Below are 19078 nucleotides of genomic sequence, written 5' to 3' on the forward strand. Positions count from 1 at the left end.
TGACCAAGTTTTTCAGACATTTGCAGAAAAACTTTCAACACAGTGGATGTTTTTTTTATCGAAGTCTTGTTGTAGAAAAGGCAATTTTGTTTTTCTTTACTTTTTTATATTATTACCTATTATTTATATGCTTGCATTGCATGAAATCTTCATACAATATTTTTAGTACAAATTTATGATATTGCCTTGAAAAAAAATTTTTTTGCCTTGAAAAGTATTTGAAAAGTGCTTGAATTTTTTTCTCCCTTAAGGGTATGAACCCTGACGGGGCATGCATGATGACTGTGTATATTTTTTTAAATTATACTTCTTATAACGACCACTCGTTATAAAGACCTTTTTCTCTGGGACAGAGATGGTCGTTATATCGAGCGTCGACTGTATATATATATATGTAAATATATATGTATATATATATATATATGTATATGTATATATATATATATATATATATATATATATATATATATATATATATATATATATATATACATACGAATTTTTCTTAATGCAACTTGAAAATGACAGAGTCAGAATGGTCCCCCCCAATAAATTTCAGCTGACGACGCCAATGTAACTGGCGCAACTTGGATGGACAGTGGCAGGCGAAAGAACTCAATAGAGGTTGCCCTAGTATAGGGGCAAAAGAGCTCTTTAGTCTGAACTGAAGTAGTACCCAATTTGTAGAGGTTGTGGCTTTCATGAGGAAACTGCTGCACACATCTTGTATGATTGAGACGTCTTTTCTGCCTACGGGTTTGAACACCTTTGGCCCCCACTTGCTTGAACCTTGGGAAATTTATGCTATTCCCATTAAATGCCTGCTGATTTTTGCTTCTGCTATTGGTCGGTTTTAGGACTTCTGTTTGGGGTTTAGTACGATAGGCCTCTGGTCGCAGTGCTTGGCTCTTTTGAGCGCCCCTCGCCATCATTTCATTTCATCGTTCTGCTTCAGGTTATTTTGGGGATATAAATAAAAAGTGATGAAACAACCCAGTTTATGAACATATATAATTTGTGGTGGACAAGTATGGAATTTTCTAGTCAATAAATTTATTCCCTGATTTTACCCAAATGCTTCCTAATTTTCTACTTTCAATGTTGACAGTTATCACGCTGGTTTTGATTTTGCTGTTAGAGCTGTGTGAAAATCTGGGTATGGTCACGCCTAGTTGATAACATTGAAGAGGGGAAAGGTGTTATGTACACTATTCCTAAATGTTGACGTGAACTGAAATATTACATAGGCATTATCTGAATTGCTAAATGCCACAGGTTGAAATACAGCTGAAATATATTGCCTTTTTAAAAAAACATGCATGCTTAGTGTCTATAAGCAAACAAATAAGTTATTGTAAAAAGAAATATTCCTGCATTAATTCATACAAAATTGCAGAGAGCTGCATATATGTGTTTTAGGGTTGCAGTGGCTTTTTCAATGTAAAAGAATTGAGCTTATGGATGAAAAGACATCCGACAAAAAACTTTATTTCTAATAATTATGGTAGTTTCCGCATAGTTATACATTCCTAGATTTTGTGCTCCTGTGTTTCAAGATTTCTACAATTTACAAATTCAATATCAGTTTTCATTTGCAATTGGAGTGGAATTCAAAAACAATGACAATTTTTTTATTCAATAAATGCTTAATATTTCCTGCCTATTTTTGTGTATAGAAAATTAAGGAACTTTTTTCTTTGAAATATGTAATATCTTGTTCAAAAATGGAAAGCATTATTTTATGTTGTAAACTACTTAATGGAATTTGATTGCATTAATATAAATTTTTATTTTAAAACCCAGGACCTACGAGCTTTATGTCTGATATTCTCGGTCGATCGACCACCCGAAGTTCCTAAAGAGTTTATAAAAGTGATGAATCGTCTGATTGACAGCTGCAGTCAGATGACCAAAAAGGAGAACTGCAATTCGACAAATTGCAAAGATCAGGAGGATAATCAGGATGATGAGAAGACAGAAAACATTAAAAATAGCAAAGGTGATTTCAATTTTCCTGTTTAAATTGATCATGTGCATTGCAGTAGCTAGCAGGAACTTTGAGTCAAATACACAAGCTAGGAGTTAATTTACACAAAATCTTATTTCTCAAGAACAGATATTTGAAGAAGGCAAAGAGGGTTGCAGTTTTCTGACCAAAGTTTTCCAAATTCATATTTAATTGTCTAGCTGAATGGCCTGTTCTGTTTGTCTTGAAAGAAGCTTAGTAAGCAGAGTTTTTGTTGTATCTTAAAATGTGATTATGCTTCTAATAAACAGGGTGTCCACAGACTAGGAAAGTCGGGGAAAGTCATGGATTTCGACTATGATGAAAAATAGGCATGAAAAGTCATGATTTTAAACAAAAAATGCTCAAAAATCATGGAAACTGACAACTGCTCATGAATTTTGAGCTCAAGATCATGCATATTTATTGTATTGTACAGATTAGGAATCTGATTGCATCCGCCTCTATAATACTTGCTTGTTTTTCTTTACTATGTTATTCTACCGTTTGGACATTTCTAATTTTGTGTTTAGCATTATTTTTAACCCTCACTATATTGCTCACTTCTTTCAACGACATGTCTCAAAAAGTAGCGATTTTGAGTTATACCTAGTGATGTGCCGGATATCCGAGGGAAAATAAAGATCTGTATCCGTTACTTTTTTGACGGATCTTAAATGGATCTTTTCTATTCTAAAATTCTTAAATATTTGGATAAAACACTTAAATTCTATTTAAATTAGGTTATATTCTCTATTTAAATTATAAGGTATTATTTACAAAGCCAATTTGTACCCACGGTTGCAAAAAGGAAGCGGTAATAAGTTTAAAAAGTGTATCTTTGTGTCTATTTCCAGCATCTTAGCTCCTAAACAGATGAGCTGATTTTGATAGTTCTATTTTCTTTCAAAAGGTGACTTGATTGAAAGTGTTCTTAGCTTGGCCTCGTCTGTACTGAACTTTAACTACCAAAAATATTAATTAAAAACCGACTTAACGGTTTTCACACTTATGGTAGTGAAAACTCACCCGTACATTAAAAATATTGGCACTAATTTAAAGAACGAAGTTCTCTGCGTTTAATATTCACTTGAAACTTTCAAGTTATGCACAGTAGGATCTTGTTAAGTAAATTTTAGATGCAATTCTGAGCTGTTATATGCGTGATTGATAGCGATTTAATTGTTGGAAGACAAGAAGAAAAAGCTCAATGATTTAAAATTTCTATCTGCTGTCAGTCCATATTTGTTAACAGTGTGTGTTCTGACCCGCAAAATTCATCTTAATTTGAGGTCGGCTCTCTGGTACATATTTTTTTTATTTTTATTTTTAATTTAATATTAGTTATATTGTTATTGATTTATGGTTTCTGTTGTTCTTCATTTTGGTTTTTCTCGGCATTCTTCAAAAAAAAACCGAGGCTAAACTCTCTATTTACTGTTTGTAAAGGTGTTCTCGGCTCTGTTATTTCGTCAATAAATGCAACTCGGGTTGAATGGGTCGGCGCTGCATTTATGCTGAAATAAAATGCCAAAAATTATTTCTAGCCTCTCCAGTATCAGCTTTAGACTCTTGCTCCTGTATTCCCTACATCTACCGAGCAAGCACACATTTTATTTAAGCATTAATGCACCGCTGTCCTATTCCTCCCAACTAGTGATGTGCCAGATCGTCAAAAAAAGTAGATCCGCGGATACGGATCCGGATCTTTAGTGTCAAGATCCGCGGATACGGATCTCAATTTTTTTTTTACTCAGTTCAACTATCCAAGTGTTTAATTTGTTACGGAAGGTATTTCCGTCAGAATAATAACACTGCTTCTTCAAAAAAAGTCATCTGCTGCGAAAATATAATCAAGACTATGATTTAGTCTTTAAAATAATCTCCGTTAAAATTGAGGGAGAGTTGGAAGGAACGGGTCAACACTGCATTAACGCTTAACTAAAATGTGATAAATTATTTCTAGCTTGCTCGGTAGATGTAGGATACAGGAGCAAGAGTGCAAAGCTGCTACTGGACAGGCGAGAAATTTTATTTTCACTTTATTTCAGCATAAATGCAGCGCTGACCCATTCCACCCAACTTAACCCGACCGACAGAATAACAGAGCCGGGAACACCTTTACAAACAGTAAATAGAGAATTTAGTCTCACTTTTTTTTTTTTTTTTGAAGAATGCCGAGAAAAACCAAAATGAAGAATAACAAAAACTCTAATTAAACTAAAAATTAAAAAAAAAAAAAAAACATGCCGACCTGATATTGAGATGGATTTCGCGGGTCAGAACACACATTGTTAACAAATATGAACTGACAGCGGATAGAAATTTTAAATCATTGAGCTTTTCTCCTTATCCGATTATGAAATAGCTACCGATCACGAGTATAAAGGCTTTGAATTGCATTTAAAATTTCCCTAATACAATATAGCTTTTACTGTATATAACTTGGAAGTTCCAAACAAATATCAAACGCAGAAAACTTAGTTCTTTGAATTTGGGGCCAATATTTTCAATGTACATGTAAGTTTTTACTGCCATAATTCTGAAATACGTTAAGTCGGTTTTTATTAATATTTCCGGTAATTCAAGTTCTGCAAAAACGAGACCAAGCTAAGAACACTTTCGATCAAGTCGCCTTTTGAACGAAAAAAGAACTATCAAAATCGGTTCATCTGTTTAGAGGCTACGATGCCACAAATAGATACAGATACACTTTTAAAACTTATTACCCGTTTCTTTTTGGAACAGGGGGGGTACAAATTGGCTTCTGAAATGATACCTCATAATTTAAATAGGGAATAAAACCTAATTTAAACGGAACTTAAGAGTCTTTTATTCAAATATTTAAGAATTTTCGGAATAGAAAAGATCCGTTTTAGATCCGCCAAAATGTAGCGGATACGGATACAGATCTTTATTTTCCCTCGGATATCCACGGATACGGATATCCGGAACATCACTACTCCCAACTGTCCCTCAATTTTAACGAATATTTCTTTAAAAAGTAAATCATAGTCTTGATTTTATTTCCGCCGTAGATGATTCTCTGAAGAAACAGTGCCGTTACCCTCACGGGAATACCTTAAATTAAGAGTTTTACACTTGGATAGTTGAATTGGGTAGACAAATTTTGAGCTCCGTATCCGCGGATCCAGACACTGATGATCCGGATGCGTATCCACGGATCTACTTTTTTAACAATCCGGCACATCACTAGTTATACCTTTTTTTTTTTAAACTGCCATGAATGAGTAGCATGTCTCTGCAAGACCTGCATTTCTATAGCTTAATATTTTGTAAGAGAGCAAAGATGTGGTTTTTGCATTTTCAAGTATTTTCGAAATGTTGTTTTCAAGAATGTCACAGCTGGGGCTGTGCTTGATCCATTTGGCATGAAACATCTGTGTCTTAGTGAAAGGTGATATTATTTATTCCAAAAGCAGTATTGCATATAAAAAAAGACCACATTTCATTCTTATTTTTTAATCAAGAACGCACCATTTGCATTTAGTTCGGTAATGTGAAGAGAACAATTATTAATAATAATGACATAAGTCGAGATATTTGAAATAGTTTAGAACATCGATAAAACGCTGAAATCTGGGAATTTGCAAGGGTAAAATTTTTTAAGAAAACTCTTAAAATGTTGCAAAAATCACAAATTCAGGAGATTTTTCAATATTTGTTGCCTATCCTAAAACTTTGGCGGAACATTAAATTCTGGTAATGTCTGATAAGATAATTATTAAGTACTTTAATTTTTTTTCTGGATATTTATTTTATTTATTGTAAACTTATTTTTAGTATTTACTAAATTAATGTATTCTGCAATTTAATTTTTTTTTCTTCAGTATTTTTAGTTATTGAAAAATTGTGTATCATATCAGATTTTTCGGAGAAAAAATTATAAATTTGTTTGCATGTAAATTCTTACCTATATAAAAATTTTATGATTTGTTGGAATCCAGTAAATATTTTCAAAAAGTTTAGATCTATAAATGTGTGTCCTTGGTAGAAAAATAATTAAGTTAAAACTCTAATTGAATAGTTTACTTCCAAAACAGATTACTCCAGTTTTATACTTTTTTGGCGAAACAAAAAAAAAACATTTTTTGCACAAACACTAACTGTTAGAATTTCGAATTTCTCACAATGTTTTGGTAGAATAACAAGTGACTATTGGCATAAGTCTAGGAATTTTTCCTCAATTTTACCAGACCCAAATTGCCAAATTAGTTTTGGATATATTCCTTTTTGATGTAAAACAGTGGATATCATCCCTTTTGAAAAAAAAAACATGCATTTTCTTCAGAAATAAATAACATTAGATTGAAACAAAATATTCAACATTTTTTAATGTATTTTCTTTCTCTATTTTATTCCTTGGTACTTACTTCTTTTCATTGAACATTTACAAAAAAAAAAAGGATCTTCGATCCAATGAAGTATGCACAATAAAGCCACCCAAGCGGATTTAAATAGCAACGTTGTAATTATTAAAATATCACAATTTTTCAATTAATCACAATTTAATCATTAATTAATCACAACTTAATAGTAATATTAATTTTGAAATATTAATTTAGTAATCACAATTTTAGGTTACGCTTGCCTAACTGATAACAAACTTGCGCAAGGTGCTGCGATATCTTAATACGGACAGGTGTCATGCTTTATTGGAAATGCTCAGCCAGTGCTTCTCTCCGCTATGTTATTTGTGAGCTACTTTTGAGTTAAAAGTGGCAAATTCAAATTTATATATGTGCCCCTTTGATGTGAAAATGAATGAGTGGGTACCGGCAAATAGGGGATAAGTTCCACTTTGCTGTAAAAGACCTGGCAAGAAATAAGGGGATGGATATCCACCGTTTAGTTGGTAAAACCGGTGTTTACGTCTTTTTTAACAGTAGATATAAACCACTTTGAGAAAAAAAGAAATTCATAGGTTGTGTGATAGGGCTTATACTAGAAATTCTGAAAATGAAAAAAAAAAACATTTTTTTTTCCAAAAGTGGATATAATCCGTTTCGAAGTAAACTCCTCAATTATTTCATGTGTATCACTAGTCATTGTTACAAAAATTGCTTTTTAGTTTTAATTGAGCTAATTACGTGTTTCTTTAATTTGATTGATTGGAATTTTAGAAATGTATGCCCAAGGCGTAGATCAGATGGTTGCAATTTGATTTTCACTAAACACTAATTGAGATATTCTTGTGAAAAATTTAATGTTTTTTTTTTTCTGAAAAAAAATTGCCTCCCGTGAGTCATGGAAAGTTGTAGTATCATAGACATGAGCAGAAGTCATGGATTTCAAAACTCGAAATGTAGCAGATACCCCGAATAAATCTGCCGTGGACAGGAGATTCATATGAAAAGAAAAATTTTGCCTGTCAGAAGATGCCAATTGTAAGTGCGCTGTTTCCAGTCTTCCCAGTGCAAAGAAGGAATAGTATTGCCAAACCTCATGTTGCGTTGCTCACCTTCGCTGTCACTCCTCATGAAATAGAGTATGCACATTAGGGTGGAACGAAAAAAACAAAGTTTTTATTTTCGAATTGTAATAGTGCAGAAAAGTTGTGATTTGTGAAGACTTACAAAACAAAACAAAAATTTTTTAAATCGGATAATATCTTCCGATCCCGCAACAAGCCTAAAAATTTGAAAAAAAATGGAAAATTTCATGTGTTCTTAGGGATTTTTTAAAAATTTTGCTCCAACGTTTCTTTTTAATACTCTAAGACGGAAAAGTTACGATGGTGAAGCCTTCAGAAATTTAAAAAAACATATTGAAATCAAATAATACCTTCTGATCCAGGAACAAGCATGAAAAGTAAAAAAATTGAGAATTTCATCTTTTCTTAGTGATTAAAAATAAAATTGTTCTTGTTTTTTTCCCCCGGTGTTACAGGGAAAAGCCTTTAAAAAAGCCCTATATTACACATAAACATTAATTTATTTCTTGACTTTAAAGGTATCTTCGAAACATGAAAAACTACCATTCTTTACAACAATGAAACATTTTCAAATAATAGAAAGTTATAAAATATTTACCAAATTTACAATCCAGTATACAAGTCTTATTGTTTTAAGTGTTAGTTGTTGAAGCTAATTTATAATCAGATTTTTTGGAAAAATCGGGCATAATTGATCTGGATTTCAATGTTGCTCTTATGTAGCCATCTTTTGATTTAAATCTACACACTTTGAGTGAAGCCTCCGTCATTAGCTTCACACATCTTTCGACAGCTTGCGTATGGCAGAGGAATAGTTTTATATCCCAGTCGGGTATAGTGCCTGTTACAATAAAATTTTCAATGTCTTTGTTAGGAACTTTTCGAAGAAAAGGTGGAGAAGATAGCTTTGTAGTGTTCCAATTAATAATCTCTGTGTAACCTTCTGCTTCGAAATTTAGAGATGGAATGACAAAGTTTCTAATGCTTTTGCCTTTAGAAACAGATTCTCTGGCTTTTAAGACGTTTTTAAATGCTATTTCTCTTATGTGCCCCCTTTCATCAAACACCATTGCCATTAATAAGTTTTCGGGATGCGCAAAGAAAGAGTTTCTTTCAATGACAGGGTAAACAACTTGTTTTAAATTGTCAGGTAAGTATCGACAGATTTGAATTGTTCAGTAACCATGAATGGCATCGTCTGTGAAATTTTTGCGGTTCTTTATTTTGATAATGGGGCGTATTAGATGCATACACTGTACTAAGCGGCATAAACAAATATGAGTATCGCGGGATTAAAGGACCATGTGGACAATTTACAGGCAGGCTCTAGTACTAAAATATCACATTTGTTTTATAAACAAACGTTCTTCCATTAGTATTTTATACCGAACTTATGAGGATCGTTAAACTAAAAGAAAAAAAAAAGCTGAAAAAAGGGCTTAAAGTTTACATTTTTTTCAAACATGTAGGTTCGTTGCGCGATCGGAAGATATTGTTTTATTTCAAAAAGATTTTTTTTTTTTCACTTTGAAGTCTTCACTAAACGTAACTTCTCCGTTCTGTAGCCTGAAAAAGTACATTGATCCAAAAATGTTAAAAATTCGGAAAAATCCTGAAATTCTCAACTTTTTCGATTTTTTAGGCTTGGTTCTGGATCAGAAGGTATTATTCGATTTCAAATTTTTTTTTTAATTTCTGAAGGTTTCACCAATCATAACTTTTCCATCTTAGATCTTTAAAAAGAAACATAAAACAAAATTTTTGAAAAATCACTAAGAAAACACGAAATTTTCCATTTTTTCAAATATTCAGGCTTGTTGCGGGATCGGAAGATATTATCCGATTTTAAAAATCTTTGTTTTGTTTTGTAAGTCTTCACCAATCGCAACTTTTCCGCACTATTACGATTCGAAAATAAAAACTTCGTTTTTTTCGTTCCACCCTAACACATTATACAAGTGCTTCTCAAGTCTGTTGTCAACCGCAATGACTTTTAAGTGGCCAGAGAGCCTCTTGAGTTTTGATACACATCCGAACTCTCTAATGAAGTACTTCCGAGATCTCATCAAAATAACGAATTCCATACTTTCAAGATTTTCAGTGATTAGAATTTCGGAAAAAATCTCTCCGGTAAATCAATCGCCATCACAAAACGAGCATAAAAATTGTATTTGTCCGATCATTTTTGAGACACGTTAATTTCGTTTTCCTTCTTTTTAACTTTTTTGTCATCCCCCCCCCCCCCACCAAAAAAAAACTTAAAAATGGTCCTGATTTGTCTCTGAACTTCCTAAAAATTTTCCCCCGGCTTAAAAAAAACTTTGCCTCTTTTCAAAAAAATTTTTGTACTTGAAAAAAACAAAAATATTGACTTCAATTTCCGGTTCTATACAAGCTTAGTTTAAGTAATCCCTAGTTAAATATTTCATTTAGACTTTAACTTTTGTTTATAAATTTATTTGTGCAAACACTCTCTCTCATTTTGTGAGTAAGTCTCTTTAACTTAATGCATATACTCGCACATAAGTCGAGAAATTTAGTACAAAAAATGGGGATCGACTTATCCGTGGGGTACAATTTCCGAAAATTTTTGGCGAACAATTCTTTGAAAAAAGCACTAGAAAACATGAACATTTTTAAAATTATATCCCAATCCTTTCAAACAAAGCTAAAGAAATGAATACTCACACAGAATGTGAAATAAAGGTCAAGTAATTACAGTAAACGACAGATTACGCTTAAAGTGCGGAAATGCAGTGTTCATCAATTTTTCCGATAATTGGTCATGTGGTAATTAATGCTCTTAAAAAGAAAAGAATGTAATATGGCAACAGTGCAAATCTTTCTTGGCATTAATTCAAAATAAAAGCAACAAGCAACAAAAATCGAACCGTGCAAACGAACCCTTTGCAAAAATCACGATCGCCGAAATGAGCTCTTTTTGTACAAAAATAGATTTCGCGCATTTTCGATCGAATGAATGTTTATTACATTTCATTTTCCTTCTTTTCAAATATTCATCTTCGAAAATCGTGGCAAAACGTTACCGATTTTTTCTTTTTTCCTCAGAGTCGCTGATAGACTATACGAACTTTTTTGATTATTTTTTCCTGGATTTCTACCTAAAATTTTTGGGGGTCGACGTATGAGCGAGTATGTACTATAAAACAGACATCTTTTTTTTTTTTTTTAAATCAGGTGGGTGAGTTTTTCTCGGGTATGTCGGACCCCAGTCATGTTTTTTTCGTCATTTGTCTTTTGTGAGAGTTAACGTTTTCCGTTATCTCCTCTTCCAGCGGAGAGCGAGCCGTCTCCGACCACCTCCTCCGAGTGCCAGCCCCCCAAGCGGCAGCGGCTCGACCCCCACGACAAAGAAGACTCCTCGTCGAACGGCCGACCCCTCGACGACAAATTCCTCCATCCCGCGGATATCTGTGATGGCTACATGCTGAGGGACCCCTCGCTCACTCCCCCCGCCCGATGGGCGGAGATCCTCCTCAAGTCGGCGTCCGCCCTCGTCTCCATCCTGCAGCAGGGCAACAGCTGAGACGCCCCGTTCGTCGAAATCGCCGTATCTGTGATCTCGGACTGAAGGGAGGCAGCCCCGCCCCCGTGCCAAAAATAGAACTCTCGGGACGCGTTTTCGATCGCGGGTGACCCGAGTGCATCGCCTCGGAGCGGGAGGTCCTCCGTGTCGGATATGGAAGACGTGAATTCCATACCTCGTTCGAACTGTTGCCACATGTGATAAGAAGTGTTTATTGCATTCGAGAGGGCGGAGCCGGATGGCGTGGCGTCCGCAGAGGCACGAACCGTGAATAAATTTAAAAAAATAGCTCTTCGAACGTGCGTCATGTTTTTATGGTTTGCGTCGCATCGGCCAACACAGTTTAGTTTGAAATTGAAGACGTTGTCATGAGTTCAATTTCATTGTTTAGATTTCTTGGAAACAGTGATAGACTCTGTATGACTGAAAAAGAATCAAATGTAAAATCTATATGTGCTTGTATTATACTTTAATATATTTCTTTCAGTTTTATTTTTACTTCAAAATTTGTTGGTGAATTAAAAAGTTCAGTTTTATTTATACTTTTATTGGTATACTGTCCTTTCTGGAGTGTTTAGTTGGCAACCGTTCACGTTCTGCGATGTATCAAGCAAGAAGTATGATCAATCGTCGTTTAAACTCTTCAATTTTACAAGAATCCAAGCTGTTTTATTCTTTCCTACTGCTGAATTCAGAAGGAAGCTAAGCTGTTCCACCCTGACTAGCTGGGGCGGTGCATGGGTACCAAACCGTCCGTAAACCACCTAGGTATTTTTATCCACCAAAGGCGCCCATATAGGGGGCAAGTGGGGGCTCAAGCCCCCCCCCCCCAGAAATTAGAACTTCCTTGCTTTCAGTAATTTTTTCTTTGAAAAAATGTTAAAACTTTTCTTCTCCAACCATTGATGAATAATTTTTTAAAAATGTCAATCTTCAATAACTCTAATCTGTACTGAAATCGGTTTCTATGAGGAAAATATCCTGCTAAACGATGGGGAAAATAGCTGAGCCCCCCCCCCTTAAAATTTTGCATATGGGCGCCCATGTTATCCACCCAACCCACTCTTTAGCATGACGCCATGTGGAGGTTCCACATGACTGACAAGGAGAGGTTAGGGTCTCGGAAATTCAGATCGGGATGAGATTTGGCATATTAGTAGTATCCCTTAAGGGTACTCTCAGGGTAAAGTAATAAAGCGCACTAGCCATAAAATTCCGAGAAAACAGCCTTTAAAGATTTACGCGCAACTTATAAACGAGTAGAGATTAATCGTAAATAAGTGTCCGGTGGTCATGTGGGCAGAGCTCTGGGGTTCCATGCGGCCGATCCGGATTCAAATTCACTGCAAGTTTCTTTTTTATTCATTCATAAAGTGACTATTACCGCTTTTTGCAGCTTGAATTGAAGGTAATTCTTGATTTTAAAAATATGATGTATTTTTAATGTACATTAAAACTCTATTTACTATTCTCACAAAGAAGTGATTACACATTTTTAGATATTATAAACTTTGATGAAGTAAATGATTTTTGCAATAAATACATAATCAGTTTCTTTGTGGATGAGTAAGAATGTTGTTTTATTGCATATAAGCAGGTAGTCAAATTTTAAAAACCCTAACCGTACTTATCGAGCAATGGTTTTGCTCCTTGATTCTGTTATTTGTAACTTTATCGTCTGCTGGTATTTTACATTGAATATTCAACTCTTTATTTTCCATCTATTATCGTCTGCAATGTTCATATTTGTTTTCATCATTAAATTTATTTGTCCTCTGTGCTGTATATTAGACTGGAACATTTCATACCGTGAAAAAGGATTTCAGTTTTTAAAATATTGTGAATCGAAAGGGTCGATTATTGAAGTAACCCTGAAACAAATAAAATCTGTTGTCAAAATGGATCAAAATTCATTGCACAGTGAAATGTTGAAGCAGAGATTAAAAGATGCGATCGTTTTTTACGAGAGCTTGCTTACTGAAAATCATTTGATTGCATCAGAATTATCAAGTTCAATTTCTCGTGAAGCAATGTTAATGGGCGAAGAAATTTATGAACATACTATGGATATGCTGGTTGAAAAAATATTTGTAACTGATGACGAACTTGCTCATGAAAATGAAAACTGAGGAGAAACCTTTTGAGCAAGTCGAAATTCAAAGCTCATCAGCTGAATACGAACCAGAAGAGAGGTAGAGCATCTTCCTTTGGATTACAAAATTAAAGTTGTGAGCAAAGCAACGGCTCACCCCACATGGAATCTACTAACATTACAAAAGAAAGGATGCAGTCGGTTAAAAAAAAATTGAATATTTATCGCAATGGGAGAAAGAAATAAAAAATGGAGGAAATCTATTCAATAAATACGATGTAATCAGTTCTTGGACATATGATCGTTTTCTAGAAGCTCGAGAGAATTATCAACACGTTACTACTCGGAATTTGCAACGGTGGGCTTTAGCAGCAGCACGACAGTTTACAGATTTTGAATTTAAAGCATCTGACAGTTGGGTAAAAAAATTCAAAAGGAAGCATGCCATTCGTCAACGAAAAGTCACAAAATTTGTATCAAAAAGAGAAACTGCGACGTTCGAAGAAACTTTGGCTTCTGCAGACACTTTTGTAATCCAGACGTTAAAGTTGATACCGAATTTCAAAAACGATTATGTTATCAATACTGACCAAACAGGTAAGTAATTAAAAACTTATTTTACGATCTTCAGACCAAGGGCGGATCCAGCTTCTAGTTTAGGAGGAGGTCATTTTCGTAAAGGGAGGGGTAAAAGGGTAATTTTTGTGCGAAATGGGCAATTTTTTTTCGAAATATGTCCCAAAAATGCAATTATATTCTATATTTGGTCATTTAAAAGATGGGTTATGGACCCCCCCCCCCCCCCCACGACCCTCTCTCTGTATCCGCGCCTGCTTTTGACAAAATATTTTAATTCCCATTTCCTTTTTCCAGGATGTCAGTATCAGTCGGTGTACAACAGAACTTTGGCTCAAAAGGGAAGTAAAACTATTTTCGTCAAAAAGCACGACATGAATAGAGTAACGCATTTATACACCGCTCAATACTCTCTTACCATGTCTGAAAAAGTTCTGCCCCTTGTATTTGTTTGTTTACAAGAAGCAAATGGTATTTTTGGCCCCCGAATTCAAAAAGCAATTGATGAATACTCGCAAAAGTATAAAAATGTCATAATAACATCTTCAAAATCAGGAAAGCTATCGACAGGACTATACATCGAATTTTTGAACCGTTACTTGAAGTTTTATATGGGAAAAGAAGAATTTCTATTGATTATCGACTCTTGGGGAGGACAAACAAAACCTGAACTATACGACCAAATTTTCCAGGATGATGAAAAATCTCCAACTTGTGTTTGTTTGGTGTTAAAGTGATTCCACCAAAATGTACTCCACTTGTTCAACCTTGCAACGTCTATTTTTATTGACAGGTAAAGAATTTAATAAAACGTATACAAAATTGCGCGTATCTCGTTGAAAATAATAGAGAAATAAATACCCGTGAAGACTGCATAAAAATACAATCAATTGTCCATCATCAACTATCATCGCCAAATTTTAATAAAATGATTCGATATGCCTGGTATACTTCTAAACTTTCTGACAAAAGAGAAATTTTCCTGAATGTAAATGAAGTATGTTTTCCAACGACTCTTTCACAAAAAAGCTGCTCCTGTAAGCAATCTTCCTTTATAAATTGTGCGAGATGTCATAACAGTTTTTGTTTTGCATGCTTTTATGATAAATATCACTCTGGTGTATGTACATAAATAACTATATTGTTAAAAATCATCTATAAATTAAGCTCTACAGTAATTTTGTAGCCGTTGTACTTTTTAACTTGTATCGATTTAATTTATCTCCATTTTCTCTATTAAAGTGCTTTACGTGTTTAAAAATTTCGCATTATCTTCAATTCAAATTGCACAAAGCTGTAACAGTTACTTTGTAAATGAACAAAAAAAGAAACTTGCAGTGGATTTGAACCCGGATCGGCCGCATGGAACCCCAGAGCGCTGCCCACATGACCACCGGGCACTTATTTACGAACAATTTCTACTAGTTTATAAGTTGCGCGTAAATCTTTAAAGGCTGTTTTCTCGGAATTTTATGGCTAGTGCGCTTTATTACTTTACCCTTAGAGTACCCTTAAAGATACTACTAATCTGCCAAATCTCATCCCGATCAGAATTTCCGAGACCGTAACCTCTCCTTGTGAGATAGGAATCCGTCGATTGAAGATTTCGGTACTTTTTCCACCCATGCCTTCCTTTTGGAAGCTCATGCCCACTCCACGACCTAGGTGCTGGTCCTGGTGTCATGCATAGAAAAGCAGCCACCACAATGCAATTTGTAAGACTGCTAGAGACCTAACTCTTATCAGCCTTTTTTTTTTTCACTTTTCCGTGTTTTGTTTCAGATGGTGTGAGTATTCCTGAAGCTATAGGCAGACCGGTAATCTCAAAGGTTTTCGAAGGGCAAGAGGTGTATATTGAATAAAAGCTTTATTGGGGGAAAAAAACCACACCCACTTATTTGTAGAAACTATTTGAGTGAAACTTAAAGTGTCTAGGTATTGTTTACCACAGAATCTTTTGGTGGGTGTAAATTAGGGTTGCTCCGCCACAGGAAACCTAAAAGAAATAAAAGCTACACAGAATCCAGTTTCGTTGAAATTATTTTTCGTAAAGCTTAACTTTTCGTGATTAGGACACGCATGCGTACATCGTTGTCGGCAGTTGCATTCTAATTTCTTAAGTTTAAATTAGATATTTCAATAGAAATTTTCCGAATATTTCAACGCGAAGATCTAGGGTATGTATATATCTAGGGAGAACTAATCACAAAATGTAACAACAATATCACATATTAAACCCTAAATATTTGGTCATTGTTGAACGGGAAAAATAAAAATAAAAAACGTGAAATTCTAACAGAATCAAAAACATATCACTATAATGAGGGCAACGTATGCAACAATTACGATGAGTCCTGTAATTACAAACAACGCAGTTAGACGAAATCCATCTACAAGCAATTCTATTGAATGTTTTGAGGCTCATCCACCTCAAAACATTCTCCAATGGGGTTCCTTTAAATCTCTATTTGAACATTGTTAAAATAACCAACTGAGGAAACCACCATTAAATGGTGAAATCCCCCTAAAAATCGGCCACAAACCTAGAGTTTGAACTATAGGGCACCAGCCCAAGCCATTTCATGCCACCACCACACGGCAGCCGGGAAAAAGGCGTGGGTGAAAATCACACCCTCAAATGGCAGTTTCTTCAAGGCACAGGAAGCAAGTAGTTATCCACGTTTGAGATTGAAATCGAGAATGAGAGACCGATACGAGTTTCCTATATGCTTATGCACGGCAAACTTTTCAAATCACGTACGTGATGACTTGTTTTTACTTCACATCCTAATTTAGGTGCCAAAAAGTTAATTTTCTCATCATATCACACCGTAATATTCTTGAAAAATGAAAAACAGTTCCATGATACAAAAGTTTTGATACGGCAGCAGCCTGTAACTGTTTACCTAACTGTCAAACCCCACGTTGGCTGCCGCGTGCTCCATTTGAAGAAGTCTTCAAGACGATACAGGACTCTCAATGGATAGCAAAGGTGAGTGGATTTTATTTAAAATTTAAACGTTAGCACTCTTGTCTTGAAAATAAAATAATAAAATGAAAAGATGAAATCCAACCAGGGAGTAAAAGAAAGGAGACGAATCTCCTTGATAACATTTTGGCTACAAAATTCCACTTCCACTAGAGGACGTTACGTTTCTATGTTTCCCAGTTGAATTATTGAGAAAGCTGTTTTAGGTTCTCTTTGGGTGGTTTAAGGGGAAGGAAATTCGGGACTCTAAGCCCCTTAAATTTTTAAGCTACGTATTATGACGTTAGTGAAAGCGTGCGGGTAGAGGATATCCCCTAGAAAGTTTTAGAAAGTTGATCATAAAAAGATTTAGACTAACTGATGTGGGAAGAGTATTAATTAACTCTTTTTGTTAATAACCTTTTGACTGTTATAAAGTAGCCAATTATGCAAATTAATTTTTCCCTCAACAAATTATCAGCAAAAAAAAATTGTTGCTGTTCATTTCAGGATGATATCAATACTTAAATACGTGAAATAATGTAAACGGCAAGGTGTATTATTCAACAAGTGTCAATGAAGAGTAAAAATGTAGCAGTAGGAGTTTAACCTTTTAATCGCCGTAATTCAAATTTTTAATTTTTACTTTTAATTTTTTGCTTATATGTCTCAATTTACCTCTAGTATAGCTAATCTAAGCATATTTTGACGAAACAAAATTCTAATTAAGGTTTTCAGGATGTTTCCATTTGGGACCATCGACGTTTGGGATGAAGTAAACGGGAAGATTTTTCTCGAAACTTTATTTGTTAGAAATGGATGAAAAAATATGAATATTTTTGTTTATTTTACGTACCATTATACTTTTCTCTTCTGAATAACTTTTTCGTTGTTGTCCATGGTATTGAGGGAAGCAAGATGAATGGAGTCGAGTAGTGAAATGAAATGATGAAATAAGACTGGTCAAAGCGAAGCTCATTAAAAGGTTCTTATCTTTACCTACCCGTTAGTCACGAGATACATTCCTAAGGGATGTGAAACACGTACAATTCTTAAAAGTTGAATAGGGTAGAAAATAGGAATTCCATTTCCCGAAAACGCGATTCACTTATAATAGAGAGAGCGCGTAAAGGGGGGGGGGGTGAAGGTCATATTTACAATAGAAAGAGATGTGAAAGGCAAGCTGATTGGTAACAGATGTCCGTTCGTGAATGAAAGAACCGAACACGTGTATTCAACACAAAACAGGTCTTCCACAGCAAAGTATTTGCGAAAAAAAGAGGAATCTGCGATTGACAAAACCCCCCCTTTAAATACTATACTTGAAACGCCGATGTTCCCAAATGGGAACATGTCGATTCTTACGGAAATAACTCGCAAGAAACAATAATGGGAAATATTTTGTTAAGTTTAAATGAAATGTATGTCCTCTGGCTACTAAATAACGCCAATAAAATATTTTTTACAATTTTTTTTCTTTAAAAGCAGGGACAAAAAAAACTTAGACAAATTCGAAGTTCCGAAATTCAGTAAGTTTGACTTTAATTTCTATATAAAGGTTAAACATTTTTCAAAAAGTTAAGGACACCTAAAATAAATTCATACTGCTATGTGTCATTTCAAAAAATATGACAACTCTAAACTCATAATTAGGTTACTAAAAAAAATGTTCCCATTTCGCGGAATATCGGCAGGTAAAAGGTTAAGCAATCAAATTGTAAGAAAAATCAGAGAATTTGTTTAAAATTGGATTAGGAAAAGTTATGGAAAGTGATTTTGCTTCAACTGAGGCCATTAGTCACTTAGGCATTGTAATTTTTGAGTAACACGAGGGATGAATGCAAGGTATTTGAGCTAAAGCCCCTATATATATATAGCGGCTCTAATTTGAACATGCTTCATGTTATGACGTAGGGCTGCATGGAAAAAAAATAATAATTTTAGAGTTCCTATAGAGCGGAAAAGTTGCGAATGATGCAGACTTAAAAAACAAAAAGAAAAAATATTGAATTGGATAATATCTTCCAACTATGGGGCCCCGCCTCTGCTCCTTTCTCTCTCTCCAAACCTCCGTTCGCCACCTGCAGTGGCTCAATGTCGCCTGCGGAGGTTGATAAGTGATGACTTTACTGCTTTTACCCCTGTATGCCCCCAGGACGTCCTGGATATCCGGTTTAGATGGGTGAGACAGGGCGGAATGGTTTCCCCTGGATGTCCTGTAGCCAACAGTACCAATATTGACCTGGTAGATATTCGCAATCTGGAAGACTGATTACAGACTCGCACAGATTTTAATAGTATGGATGAGAGGACTCCACCTACTGCTGGCTTTGCTCGCCACCTGCGGCGGCTCCATGCAGCCTCGGTGGGTGACAGTTGATAATTTTAATGAAGTGAATGAATACACAATGAATGTTTTTAACCGTAGATGTCCG

General features: G+C 34.9%; 1 protein-coding gene across 1 annotated transcript in view; it reads left to right on the top strand.

Moving 5' to 3' along the window:
• The window catches only part of LOC129226313 (ubiquitin carboxyl-terminal hydrolase 34-like), a 90596-nt gene extending 79064 nt beyond the window's left edge, over nt 1–11532 (top strand). The window contains exons 19-20 of the mRNA XM_054860916.1: nt 1804–1999; nt 10757–11532. Coding sequence (XP_054716891.1) covers nt 1804–1999; nt 10757–11007 — 447 coding nt within the window. The 3' untranslated portion in view covers nt 11008–11532. The remainder of the gene's footprint in view (nt 1–1803; nt 2000–10756) is intronic.
• Nucleotides 11533–19078: the final 7546 nt, after the last annotated feature.

This window comes from Uloborus diversus, chromosome 7 (genome assembly GCF_026930045.1).
Source record: "Uloborus diversus isolate 005 chromosome 7, Udiv.v.3.1, whole genome shotgun sequence".
In the NCBI taxonomy this organism is placed as follows: domain Eukaryota; kingdom Metazoa; phylum Arthropoda; class Arachnida; order Araneae; family Uloboridae; genus Uloborus; species Uloborus diversus.